This window comes from Monopterus albus, unplaced genomic scaffold (genome assembly GCF_001952655.1).
Source record: "Monopterus albus unplaced genomic scaffold, M_albus_1.0 scaffold56.1, whole genome shotgun sequence".
In the NCBI taxonomy this organism is placed as follows: domain Eukaryota; kingdom Metazoa; phylum Chordata; class Actinopteri; order Synbranchiformes; family Synbranchidae; genus Monopterus; species Monopterus albus.
The window spans coordinates 741,294-755,604 of record NW_018127936.1 but is presented as its reverse complement, the minus strand read 5'-3'; the positions used below and the strand labels follow the sequence as shown (position 1 = coordinate 755,604).

The following is a 14,311-nucleotide window of genomic DNA, read 5'->3' as shown; positions in this document are numbered from 1 at the left end:
CACTGACTGGCCATTTTATTAGGTACAGGTGTGCAATTGTATGCACTTCAGTCCCACACTTACACCTTAACATCCGTTTTCATTTACTGTTCTTTTGACTGTATTTAATGTGTGGTCAAAGATGTCACAATGCTTCCTTTTTTAATTGTTGCCTTTAAGAGTTAACTTTATAGAGTTTACTGAACCACTTTACTGGAATACAGTGGTGAAGAGTCCTTTAAAATGCTGGATCCAGATGATGATCTGGATCAGCTCCAAAATCTAATGGATTCTTCCCTGGGCCACACGCTGCCTCTCCAAAGAATTTCATCCAAATCCATTGTGTACTTTTTGCGTTATGCTGCGAACAAACAACCAAAAAACTAACACTGGTAAAGACACTACAAAAATTAGAAATCCTGCATTCAAAACCTTTGCTTTCAGAAAAATTTACTTAAACCATTAAAAGTAAAAGTACTTTTACACAGTATTAATATATATAGACTATGTTTTGGGATTTATATTACTGGAGAATTCATGTGTATGTTTAATGATATGGTTGTTTTTGGTTGTACAACTACCTGATAAACTGCTGGGTTGCTTAACCTACATGCATCATGTCTTATAACCATGTTACAGCCCTTATAGCCCTGTTTTCAGCTTTTGCCAATGTTTAGTTTTTCTCTTCTTTTGATCCTAGAAAGGAAAATTGAATTATTGCTCAGTATAGACATAGCCTACATGTTTTTCACTGGACAGGAAGGATATAAGAAGTAACCAGTAACTACAGCTGTCAGAAAACTGTAGTGGAGGTAAAATGTACATTTGACACTGTAGGAGTGTCAAGTTTCCTAAAATGGAATTAACCAAGTACCTTGAATTGAACCAGTAGTTCCATTACACCAGTGGAAAACCAACATCATTCTGAGGCTGTTTGTGTGAGGTTCACACACTTTACAGTTTAAGTCACATTTCAAGTCCATTTCACACACTGAAAGAATCACAGTATTATGTGGTGGCTTTAAATGAAACCGTCTTTATTAAGTAACTTTAATATCAGAAAAATAAAACTCTTAAATTCTCTTTACAGCAAATATATAATATCAGTGCTTTGGCCGCAATAACTTAAAAGGCCATTATAAAATATATTCTGCTCTTAAACTCCTGACTCAATTTGAAGAATTCATAGGCCATAAGACTCCCCCCTACATATACACAACAAAACTGTAGTAAAATTAGCAAATACTCTGAACTGTTGGTACATCTTAACAATAAATGTATTTATATATAGATAATCTAACATACATTTTATAGTTTACCGTTCTTAATTTGGTGGCATACAGACAGGACAGGCAGCTGAGATCCTTGGCCTTTGTACAGTTGCAGTGTGACGCTTTACATTGGCGGTACAATATGAAGACATGCTCGTGATGCACATTCCATTTTCCACTAGGTTAAACGGCAGCTACCAATATTATTATCATCAATACTGTAAACTAATAACTAGAATACAAGCAGAAAGCACTAACACTCTCCTGCACCTTTTCTTGGTTTCCAGCACTTCATTCACTTAAATCACTCAGAAAAGTTAAAAATAAAAAAATCTTATTGTAAACATCTGTAATATAGATTTATGTATATATGAAATGTAACAAAATAAAAGGTTCTGTATATTTATCAGTCATTAACAGTAATATATAATACACAAAAATGATCAATAGATTGTCATTACTCTGAGGGCCGACGGTGTATTGCATTCCTCAGAGGGAGAAAGAGAGCAAGGAGAGATCGGCCCCTCATAGAAATGACATTTTAAAAAAGAATGGACAAAAGGACAAGGGGGCAGAAGCAGATGGTTTGTTTTGTTGTTGTTTTTTTTTGTTTTTTTTTTGCACTCTTGGGACTTATTTGGTTCCATTTCCTCAAGAATGCTCAATCATCCATGTAAAAGATGATATTTAAGAAATGGAGCAAAGCAGTGAAATATCTCCAAAATACTGTTTACAGCTGGAATGCTAGAGGGACTGTGGTCCAATGTCCAGACAGTCAAGAAACTGTATTGACCACCTTATGTAGTGTTCTGGCTGCTTCCCCATTTGAAATGTCAGTCACCACATTAAAACAAAGTCTAGAGACACTGGTGTTTAAAGTAAGATTGAGACCTTCTCCACCTATTTGTACCTTTACTTCACTTTTCAGGAAGAGGAACAGACAGACGTGCACACCGAGGTGGGGAGGGCACTTGGAGTCCATACTAATGAATAGTGTGATTACAGTGTGTGGAAGGCTGTGCTTAGTGGGGCCATAGGGCAACAGCAAATGAGCTGGTAAAACATGAGAAGCAGTGTGTAACCACTGAAACATCTCAATGCATAAAGCAGGCGATAAAGGAGAACTACAACTATAATGTGGACTTTAAAAAAAACAAAAAGGGAACAAGTCTGTCTACAGGTTAAAGCCCAAGATTGTTTGAACTTTGTCATTAAAAACCGAGGAGTTTAATTTATCCAGTGCTTCCTCCAGTATACTGAGAAAATGTTTGCATAGGCCTAGTAGACAAAACACAGGATAAAATCTGAATAAGGGATGGGTGGCCTTCATCTCAACTGTGCATGGAATTATTTTGCTGACCAACAAGACCACAATATGGCTGTGACGAGACAGTCACCGGGTGGAGCAGTTCATGTGAAACGACATTCAAGTGAAAGAGAAGGATTCTTCTGACATGGCTGAAAACTGAGCAGCCTGTCTGTATAGTATGGGGATTTGTTCCAGAGTGCAGCTGTCATTATGGTTTCACAGCTGAGGATTAAAGATTAATGAGCCACGCTTACACCATCTACAAAAGTGACTGCAACACATGGGAGGAAGAATGTTACCAAAAGGTACAGGTTTAAAATATCTTTCTGGCTGAAACCAGCACTTGGTTACAAGCAAAAAGACAAACAATGGGAGAGGAATACATATGAAAAACTAAATGGGTGTGTTTGATGTTAAAATGATAAAGTAGTAGGCGCTAAACACTTATGGCTTAAAACAAAAAGAAAAATCCCTGTGATACATACTTTGTTCCACCGAGATGAACTTCAACAAAAACATTAAGACTTCAGTCTGGCAGCTTGTGTTCTTTCAAGCCAAGATCTGGATTTATAGATGCTGTTGTCAGTTAATTAGAGGCTTTCCAAAAAGGCCACAAGTTTGTTTTAAGACAGAGCAACCATGTGTGAACCAGTTGTTTCTTTTTGTTTACTCAGAATGGACTTAGGCACAAGTTTACCGTAAACAGTTTTTTTTTTTTTAGTAGAAATGGAAAGCAACGTGGCGACACTGAAGTGGTGCAACATCCTGGTACTCTACAAAAAGGAGTTACTCACTTGTTAGTTTAAATCTGGGAAAGAAACCTGGAGTGTGACAACCTTGCAGCTGCAGGTCTGACCCACTTGAGTTAAAACCCCTGAGGGTGTGTTTGCAAGTGTATCAACATGCTGCTATTATCAGCAGTAGTCAAAAAATTCGGCTTTATGATCTTGAGCATGTAAACATCATATTCTGCTTAAAGTAGCACAGATACACTTTGCCAGGAAAATGTAGCATGTGTACATAATATCCAGTTTACTGTGTTGGGTATTCAAATTCTGTGCTAACCAGAAGAATACTATTAGTATATACATATTCGTATGTGTGACTCCTTATGTAAGATATGTAATATATGTAAATATGCTTCATTTTTCCTCAGTTTCCTGCTGTGAATACAATAACTGAGGGGCAAAGGGGCTGGGCCATGTTTCAGCACATTAAAAACATCTGTAGCAGCAAAACATAAAAAACAAACAAACAAAAAAAAAAAGATAAAACTTTTGAGATGTAGACCAAAAGCCAAAAATAAAACTTTGACCCAAAAGTCAACATTATGTGTCTAATAAAATTTAAAGAATAGTTAAAAAAAATTCTAACAAAATATAGGTGGGACGAAATCCGTAACTAGATGTTTCGGGGGGAAAATGTATACCAAAAATCATGATGAGCAAAATATGCCTTTTTTTCATTCCACCCCACCCAATGCTACATAGAGTGTTTCCAACCCTCTTCCATTGATCGATTAGTCAAGTTAGAACCACAGGCATATGCCCAGGCTGAACACCCTGACCTATGCCTAAAATACAAATCATTCCTTATTCGCCTACTCTTCCTAACCTTTGCCAACCAGGGTGAGGACCTAAACAATTATTTGGGACCAGTTTTTGTAATTTCCCCTGCACATTATAAATTGGAAGTGTTAGGGAGGATGATCCCTTATCAGCCATCAAGGTAAACTTATTAAAATCACATGTTGCGAAGCTGAATGGCCTGTGTGACTGGGGACAGGCACACAGGGCACACAGCCTCTGGACCCTGGCATATCTGGGTGGCACAATCTAGACAGAAGAGGTTATGGCCGCAGGGAACCAAGGCAGCGATCACCTGGTTTTCCATACACTGGATGCATATCTCCTGTCCTCTTCCTGCTGTGCCGATAGGAGAGAGAAGATTCAGGAGGGGAGGAAGAGGAGGCGGTGCTTTCACTGGAAGAGGAGAAGGCCGAGCTGTAAGAGGGGAACCTGTGGGGACCAAGGGGCCCAGCTGAGCCATAAGGCCCTCGATGAACACGCTGTGCCTGAGGGTGCTCCAAGGCTTCTGTCCCAGAGAAGGTCGGAGACAGCCGGGGCGTCCCAGGCTGACTGGTCTGGACACATGATTGACAGAGGTCAGATACGTACTGTCATAAAAAAAGCATAAAAAAAAAAATCCCATTTAAGACTCTCAGCAAACTTTGTTAAATCCTTAACTTTGAGAGTAATCATAGTTTTCATTTATGTTTATCCTAAAAGCTTATACTTAATTTGTTAGTAACTGTGGGATGGCTCTTTTATGTCTGCACAGGAGGCAATAGGCTTTATGCTCCAACTAAATCTCACGTACCTGAGACTGAAGGGCATCAAAGGCCTGGAAGGATTGATGGTCCACAAAAGCACTCCAGATGTGTGGCTGTCCAGCAGGGTGTGAGGCTTGGGCAGTAGAAATGGTTAACGGGTCAAATCCTGAGGAGGAGCCTCCACCTCCCAGGCTGGCCAACTCCTCTGAACCCACAGGAAGAAGGCTTTCGTCAAACCAGAACGTTGCACTGCCAGCATTGCTGCTGTTGTTGTTGTTGTTGTTGTTGTTAGCATTGGCGTTAAATGGACAGGTTGGGCTTAAGTCAGCCATTCGGTTTCCATTCCCAGTGCTGTAGAAAGAATCAGCTGAGCTGGAGCCACTGCCCAGGGAGCTGGAGCTGTCGTTGCGGTAGGTGGAAGACATCCTGACACCACTGTTAATATTGCTATTGAGTCGCTGAGTACCGCTGATGCTAACTGGCAGCAAGCCAACACCACCTGGTGACGATGTACCAGCAGGGAGCCACCCAGCCTCCCCCAACCCAACAAGGGTTGCAGAACTCTCAAAGCTGACATCTGTCCCATTGAATTGAAAGTCGCTGTTGTCTACACCTGGAGCCTCAGTGCCCCCACTGGTTCCAGTGCGAAGGGCGATGTGCGCCTCTATCTCCTCCCTAGCCCGGTCCACATTCTCCGGCATACCTGTGACCTCAAACACGGGCTCTTTATCACGACTTGGTGTCACAATGTAGGTGTGGGTCTGTTGCTGAATGCGTTTGATAGTTGCCCCTGAAAGAAAGAAAAAACCATGCACAAATATCAGATCAACACAAAATTTAAATAACTTCTCTGGTCACATGGCTACATGAAGAGAGTGCATGTTTAATATTTGACATGATGTGTATAAACATTCTTGAAAAATATACATGACAGCATAAACAAAAGATATATGGAAAAAAGAGAAAGGAATAGCATCAAGAAGAAAATATATTAAGTAGTAATCATGCTGAATATATTAGAAGCTCTGAGGGGAAAAAACTTGCAGATTTTTTTCCCCACTTTATTTACCGTAATTTCCGGACTATTGAGCGCACCTGAATATAAGCCGCACCCACTAAATTTATAAAGAAAAGGTTTTTGTACATATATAGGCCGCACTTGTCTATAAGCTACAGATGTACACAGAAAGATTTTTTTTTTACATTTAATTAAATAAATGCTTTTTCCGAACAGTGCCTGTAACACGGCTGGTTAAAAATATAAAAAAATACAGTAGCCTGCCAGAAAAGTCATTGATCACTATCTTCATCTTCCTCCTGCGTACTAAAACCACTAAAGCTCCATTTCCTTCTTCGACAGCCAGATCGATCGCCTTTAACTTGAAAGCTACATCATATGCATTTCTTCGTGTGTTTTCCATGATGAGGGTGTGTGCATGAAGCGCAAAATGACTGATCTGAAGAATTTAGTGTGTGAGTGCATTTGATTTAATTCGAACTGTTTCATTGGTCCACTGTGACCTGTTCGGTAATTTCAATGGTCTGATGTGACGAGGCTAAATGTATTGGCAGCATTAAGCTCGTTAGCCCATAAATTAGCCGCATCATTGTTTAAGCCGCAGGGTTCAAAGCGTGTGAAAAAAGTAGTGGCTTATAGTCTGGAATTTACAGTAACTTCTTAACTACAGCTTGACCTGATTGTGTCACATGGCTAAAGCGCAGGCCACCTGATCACAACACCGAGTTTCAGTTTAGTGTAGGAACCTTTTCAAGGGCCAGTACTATAGATGTGAAAAAATAATAATTTCCTTTTAAAATATGACTCAGCTGTAACACAAAAACAAATCCTCAGTCACTTCACAAAATTTGTTATGCCAGTCACATTTTAATTCAATGTTTGTAAACACTGTATATTGAATATTAAAATTCTGCACTGCCTCTTCCTTGTGTGCTTGTCACTATTTTCAAGTTTGCTGTCATTTTGATTTGTTGCTTCATCCTCTCCAGTCTTATGACATGTCGCTGAGAACCTCTGCACTCCAATTTACGACCCTAGGCCTTTCTGACACTGAAGTGTTAATGCAAACGTGTAGAGTGATTAAAGATCTCTGAGAGCAAAATATAAACTGAGCTGAACATAATAAAACTCTTTCAGAAGCTGTAAGGAACCTCGATTATTCAGTTTCCTTAAAATGCTCAGAGAGAAACAAAGAGCTGTAATGCATAACATATAACACAGCAGGGCATTTCATAGCATGAAATGAATAAACACAACTACCTTTTGGGAGTTGATTTTTCCTATCTTCCACAGCTCAGATTCATAGTATCAAAATCAGAAAAACATGTATATTTATTGCCTTTTTGTCAATACTTGCACTGTTTCTTCAATTTTGTGAAACAAATCTAAAAACTTTCCAAATAAAACTTTACTCTGTATTTTGCACATAACTTCACTGGCACCTTCATCAATCTGCTAAGGAAGTGACACATGTTCTGATCTTATAAAACACATAATTTGTACAGCAAATACTAAGGAGCTAATTAAGAAGGCACAGCAGAGTCTCTACTTTCTGAGGGTTCTCAGGAAGCACCAATACACACAGAAATTGCTTGTGTCTTTTTACCGGTGCTCCATAGAGAGCATTTTGACCTACTGCATTTGTGTCTGGTTTGCCAGCTGCACAGTGGCAGAGAGAAAGGCGCTACAGAGGATCATCACCACTGCCCAGGAAATCACTGGCTGCTCTCTCCCTTCCTTGGAGGAACTTTATAACTCCCGCTGCCTCAAGAAAGCCCAAAAGATCTGGGAGGATTCTTCCCACCCTGGGCATCATCTGATGGAAATGCTACCTTCAGGCAGACGTTTCAGGTGTCTCAAGGCACGGACAAACAGATTAAAAAACAGCTTCTACCCAAAAGCAATAATTGCACTGAACAACTCATAAGTGGGCAACACTGTACCGCACCTCACAATACACTGTCTTCAGCTTATATGTAGTATGTCATTATCATTACTTAGTAAATATGTGACATTGTACTGTACCCTACAATGTTATACTGACACATTTTTTCTTTACACCTGAGGTTTGCACCCAATTTCGTTGTACTGTGTACAATGACAATAAAGATTCTATTCTAATTTGTCCTAAATTACAATTTGGCTGTTGGTGTTTATGGCACACACCTGACCATTTCTGTGTTGCACTGTACAAGTCTGCTGTTTTTCCACTCATGCTAAAAAACTGCCAAATGTGAAAGTTTATGAAGACCAGCGACTGGAGCAAACAATATTTATCTGAATATAGAATGAATTAAAGACCCACCTTTGGGACCCACAACCAGTCCAACAACACGATATGGTACCCGCACCTGTACGGTTGAAATGACACTATACAAACATGAAATAATAAACACAACCAAAAACATAACACACAGAGCCTTGTGTATAAAACAGGTGTTACTGGGTAGGAGCATAGTAACTGTACTTAATGCAATTCTCTGCCTGTTTTGTATCTTCAACACTGAAAGATATGATGGCTCATGTCCATGCTTGCTAACCTGAATGGTCGTCTGTCCAGGTAGAGCAGGGGTCCCAGGACCTGTGACAGCAGACAGAGGGCCTGCCTTGTTTCGAGAGGCTCTAATGAAGGAGAAGTGCTCAGCCGCTGACAGAATCTCTTTCTTAGCCATGGCCACATCTTCTTTGCGCCCAGTCACAACAAAGACAGGCTGCTCGCCCCTCACTGGTGTCTTAATGTAGGTGTTGGTCTTTGCTCGAAGTGCCTTTATCTTACAGCCTGTCAGGTGCAGGTTAAATACAGGCAAAAAGTGAATCTGTATCTCGACTATCACTATAAAAAAGCAAATACCAAAGAACAAATTAAAGGAAAAAAAAACATAAGATTAGGCTAAACACATGACATCAATCTTTAATATTCGTATCTCCAAATTAAATAAAAGATCACCCCACACCCAGTTTATACACTGAATATCCATGTCTGCTGTGGTTAAGAGCCCAACATCATTACCAGAGCCATTTCCTATTGTTGTCAACAACACAGTCTGTGCACCCTCCCCCTGCTGGTCTCAAACACGACATAGTAACACTGCCACGGCTGAGTATCGTAGAGTTTATGTAAAACATCAGATAAAGACTTTGGATAACTAAGAAAGGCCTGTTTGGTTTGACTGAACGTGGGAGTCTTTTGTTATACCACGGAGCTAACTATAACCTACAGCTGATGTGGCAAAATAATGGTGACCATCACACTTCCTTTCATGTTCACCGAGACAAAGCAAAGCCTGGTTTTGCACGACAAGGCACGGCGAAAGAAAGGCTCATTGTCAGCGAAGCACCGATAAAGCATCCATAAAATAGATGAGTTCTCAAAGTTTGAGGACGCAGAGGGATCCGCTGGACGATATAAAACTTATGCTGTAAACTTTTGTTGATGGTGTTGGGCGAGGGTGGTGCTGACCTACATAGAAATGCTAAGCTAGCTAGATTCAGGCTAACGTTGACTGCTATAGCTGAAGGTGCTACGTTTTAGTATGGTTGAATTATATTTCTATATTTTAAGGTTAAACTGTAAACTGTTGTGCAGATGTCCCACATCAAAAGCTACAATTTATAAAATGTTAGCTATCGTTAGTTGTGTAAAATAGCGCGTACTCCTTCAGTGCTGGAGCAAGTAACAACAGTGAGCTAGCTAACATTAGCTTTCACGTGCGACAAAATAAAGTTACATATTTTATCGTAACTTCGCGTCTTTTAAATTTTAACATTATCTGGTTATTTAATTAGTTCTTTCTATGTAGTGCTTTTATCTGATTTTATTCGCTCTTGTGCAGCCCGATCTATACTCCCACCAGGTTTCGTCTATCCTCCCATTAGCAATTTGCTTTTAACGTTAGCTAATGATCCAGCCAAAACCATCAGTAAAACAACGACTCACCCTGTCTACCCACAATCTCCGCGACGTGCTCGGAGCTCGGCACAGCCACACACTCGGTCGTGTTGACGCTCTTTCGCCGAGTCAACAACAATGGTTCGGCCTCGTAGCCCGGCTCGCCGTACATCGCCAGTCTGTCTGGTGGTAGGGCGCTGCCTCCGACCCCGTTCTCATCCCGCTCGTCTCCGTTGTATAACAGAACCGTTTCGATATGCGACGGTTCCATCCCGGACGGCATCACAGAGCCACCTGGCCCCGATGAGAGGTGTTGGTGGTGGTGGGCCTGCGCAAGTAACGAGCTAGCGTTACCGGTGCAGCCTAAGGAATCGGTGGCGGCTACAACTTCTGGCTCCTCGACCTCGGGCACTGCCGTGATGTTCACTTCATCTCCCGAGGGTGGCCGATGCAGGGGCTCCAAATCTAGGACCGTACCGAGGAGGCTGAAATGAGAAACTGGGGGCAGCTGGTGGTGGTACTGAAAAGAAAGGCTCTCATCTCCTTGTTCAGGGGTTTTGCTCTGGGTGACATGGTGCTCCTCAAGGCCCATACCGGCGAAAGCGTGCAATAGCGGCGGTGGGGCCTCAGACTCTCCCTCTTCGGCCTCCAGCAGGGACGTGCTACTTGGCATGATGCAAAGCTCTTATAATGCCGTTAACCTGAAATTAGTACGAATAACGAATCAAATGTGTTTTGGTGTACAAAAAAATAAATAAAAAGCGACCAGCGCCGGTTAGCTTAAATGTGTGCCTTTTGTTTTGTCTTTCCAGCTTTCCCATGCAGCCCTCCCTGCACTGTAATTTCGTTTTGCTGGTTCACGCGAGACTTTGTTTTTGGGGTCAAACGTGTATTCACAACTGTCAGGAAGACGTACTAAGCGCGCATCCTGCGGAGAAAACGTGTAATTCATTCTACACAGCCCAAAGCACTGAAGGAGTAAATTCAGTGAGGCCTCACAACAGAGACAGGAATTGTAACATTTAGACTGCATAATACAATGTTGTAGCCTATTATAAGAGTTCAAGTTTAAATAAAAAAGCAGAAGCAAGTTTTATTCTAGGGTGACTGCTAGACTCCATGAGATGAAAGAAAAAAAGTATAGTTATTGTGGACAACACAGCCCACCTCCATAAAACCCAAAGAGAGCCACAGTTCAGCTTAAAATACTGACAATTGCTCAGATGTATGACAGACATATGCTTTCTGACTAGCAGTTTATGTCAAAAAAGACTAATGGAGTTGAAGATTTGTGTTGTAAAATGAGACTAAATAATCTATATTTTATCTGTAAAGAGCGTATTACTAATTCCTGTAATATTGAGATTTTCATGAGCTGGTATCTTCATACCATATGTCTATAAGCTGTAAATTTAAGAAAAGTAATGTAGGCTAAATGTTTTGATTACATCACTATTACACTGAAATCTTTAGCTTTTAAAGATTGCAATGCATAGTGAAAACAGCCAGCAAGATCATTGGCGCCCCTCTACCTTCCCTTACAGACATGTTTAACACCCTCCTCACCCGCAGAGCCATCAGCAATGCTGATGACACCTCCCACCCCACACACTCCCACTTCAGACCCCTGCCTTCAGGGAGAAGGTATCGAAGTCTTCAGGCCCACTCCACCAGACTTATAAACAGCTTCATTCACCAGGCTGCGAGGATGCTGAACACTGTTCACTACCTCTGCCCTTGGACCGTAACCCACCACAGAACATAAAAAGATATAAAAAGACTACCCCTGCTGTTGCACAAACTCAATACATTCCCCCTTTTTGTTATATTACAGGTAAATCTGCTGCTGACTGTTGTGGAAATGAACAAACAAAAAAACTACCTCTGCTGTTTTACCATCTGTTATGTTATATGTAAATCTGCTGCTGACTGTTTGTTTTTTTTGCCGGGATATCTGCTGCTGTTGGTCATTTGCAATACTGTCCATGTATGATGGACATACATGGTCCTGGCCCTGGTGATGCTGAACCATCTGACAATCTCCTATTATTGTTTTGTACTACTGTCACTGACTGTACACGGTTTTGAGTCACAGCTTATTGGCTGTACCGTTTAGATTTCTCCTAATAACATCAATCCAGTTCTTATTCTATTCTATTCTTATTCTACTTTATTCTATTTTAGTTCCTAAATGTTATACTCAATACTAGGTAAGAGAGAAACGGTATTTTGATTTTCTGTATGTCCTGCATATATGGTGAATTGACAATAAAATCCTTGAACCTTGAACAAGGGACAAATATTTGTTGCTGGACGGCCAGATGTGGCTAATGGGCCACTATACACCATAGGTTCAGGAACACTACTTTTACAGTGCTGTGCAAAAGTTTTAGGCATTAAAATTAAATGAAGGATGCTCTCAAAAACAATGTCATGAATAGTTTTTATTTGTCAGATAATTCATAAATAAAAATAACAGAAACCAAAATTTGGCCTGACCACCCTTTGCCTTCAAAATAATACGCTTCACTTAAGGGGAACTTGTAACTTGGCCTCCCTGACAATGGACAGGCGTCAGACATCCAAACTGCCTAAAACCTTTGCAGAGTAGCCTACTGTATCCTAAATCGTATAAAAACGGCCTAACTTTGGGCACTGCCAAACTTGATTATGATTTTGGAATTGTGCTATAGTCACAACTGAAATTAATTGAGATGTGTTTTTCTTTATTCAAATACGTTTCTAGTTCACCCATATTTTATCATGTAAACTGCCCAACACAACATTGTTTTTAGGCGCAGTATTAAGTCTGATCACAGCCTGCTCAGCAGCCACGTTGGAGCTCTACGTAGACGAGCCGCACTTGATCCCACAAGGCCCCCCCTCTTTTTTTTAACCAACGATAGGTGTTTCCCCTCCCCTTCTTACAGATGACAGCCAATGCTCTGTCACGTTTATAATACGTTACTTAGCATTAGGTGCATCCGGGTAAGTACTTTGAGGTGAGTAGCTAATGGTGACTGAGACGAAATAATGAATTAAGAAATGTTAATGTTTTGAGTTTATTCCAGTGACCGTTAATGTACCCATAATGCGCGAATACATTAGCCATCGGAAAATGTTAAAAATCTCAATTGGCTTCTTGGCTCTACATTTTAAAGGCCACCTAGCTAGCTAGTTAGCTCTAAGCTAGTAACTTCTAGCCGATATGTCCGGGTTTGCTTTGTCACCATTTTAACCACCCTCTGTCTTGAGGTTAGTTTGTGTGATGCTTGTTTACGTTTGTTGCCGTCAGGTCCGCTTGGGGTTTTGCTTAGAAGCTGTTGGCTGTCAGTCTTCAGGATGTACGGATCATTTCGGATGTTGCTGCAGGCGCTGTGGGCCCAGCTGCTCTGTGGGTGGGTGCTGGGCTCGGAGCTAACTTTTGAGCTGCCGGACAACGCCAAACAGTGTTTCTACGAGGACATCATCATGGGCACAAAGTGTACACTGGAGTTTCAGGTGAGTGGGTCTTCTTCTTCTGGCCCAAGGCTCAGTCTCCCAGCCATACTGATCTGTCCTCTTGAAGGCAAAACCTCCTATCGCCAGGAAGTAGTTAACTGACTTGTACATATTTTTCGCACTTTTTCTTGGTTTCCCTCCTCTGATTATTAATGTAATGTAGTCCCAGTGGGTATAAACATATATCCTACTGCTACTACACGCATAATGTTTTTGAATCAAACAGGTAGTTTGTACACCCAAGCACTTTTTTTTTTCTCTGTGGACAATTTCATCTAGATCTGAATGTTGCACTGGTAAGCAGGGTTATATCCCAGGCGGAAGATCCCAAACAATCATTTAAAGACAAATGGTCTCAGTAACACTGATCAATATACTGTCTACATCTGACTTGGTGTGAGCAGTATTGGGTCTTTAGCGTTCATTAAATTAATTTTTATTTGAAACTATATAGTAGCAGATAGCCACAGACCACTGTGTTGTTCTTTCCTGTTGCAGTAAGTGATAATTCATTGTTAATTATATTGGTTATAGTCTTCTCATAATGTGTTGTGACATAATTGTATCATTCATTTTCTTTGCTCATATATGACAAATAACAACTTAAATAATTATACTTAAGAACATATATTTTTAGAAAATTTTAGGACAATGTTTTAGTAGAATACCTAACATTTGAAATTGGATGTGACAGTTGTGATACAAGTTTTGTCCATGTTGGCTATCCTTCTTCTTTGTCTTACAAGACACGGTGCATATAATGGCAGAAAAAATAAAATAGTAAAATAAAATGCTGTATCATTATCTTACTAAATAAATGGTCCATCTGCCCTTTTGGTTTTCCAGGTGGTGACCGGTGGCCATTATGATGTGGACTGTCGTTTGGAGGACCCAGATGGCACTACACTCTACAAGGAGATGAAGAAACAATATGACAGCTTTACGTTCACAGCACCTAAGAACGGCACCTACAAGTTCTGCTTCAGTAATGAGTTCTCTACCTTCACACACA

General features: G+C 40.7%; 2 protein-coding genes across 2 annotated transcripts in view; one reads left to right on the top strand and one right to left on the bottom strand.

The window, feature by feature from the left end:
• Positions 1 to 1,860: 1,860 nt before the first annotated feature.
• On the bottom strand, positions 1,861 to 10,471 carry LOC109961532 (RNA-binding protein MEX3B-like). The gene is given in 6 exon segments (XM_020602412.1): positions 1,861 to 4,491; positions 4,493 to 4,702; positions 4,939 to 5,681; positions 8,215 to 8,260; positions 8,450 to 8,688; positions 9,847 to 10,471. Coding segments are annotated over 6 exon segments (2,052 nt in total). The 3' UTR covers positions 1,861 to 4,302.
• Positions 10,472 to 12,707: 2,236 nt separating this feature from the next.
• Positions 12,708 to 14,311, top strand: part of tmed7 (transmembrane p24 trafficking protein 7) — a 3,315-nt gene continuing 1,711 nt past the window's right edge. Inside the window, exons 1-3 of the mRNA XM_020602411.1 lie at positions 12,708 to 12,800; positions 13,094 to 13,299; positions 14,146 to 14,307. Of these exons, the coding sequence (XP_020458067.1) occupies positions 13,141 to 13,299; positions 14,146 to 14,307 (321 nt within the window). The 5' untranslated portion in view covers positions 12,708 to 12,800; positions 13,094 to 13,140. The remainder of the gene's footprint in view (positions 12,801 to 13,093; positions 13,300 to 14,145; positions 14,308 to 14,311) is intronic.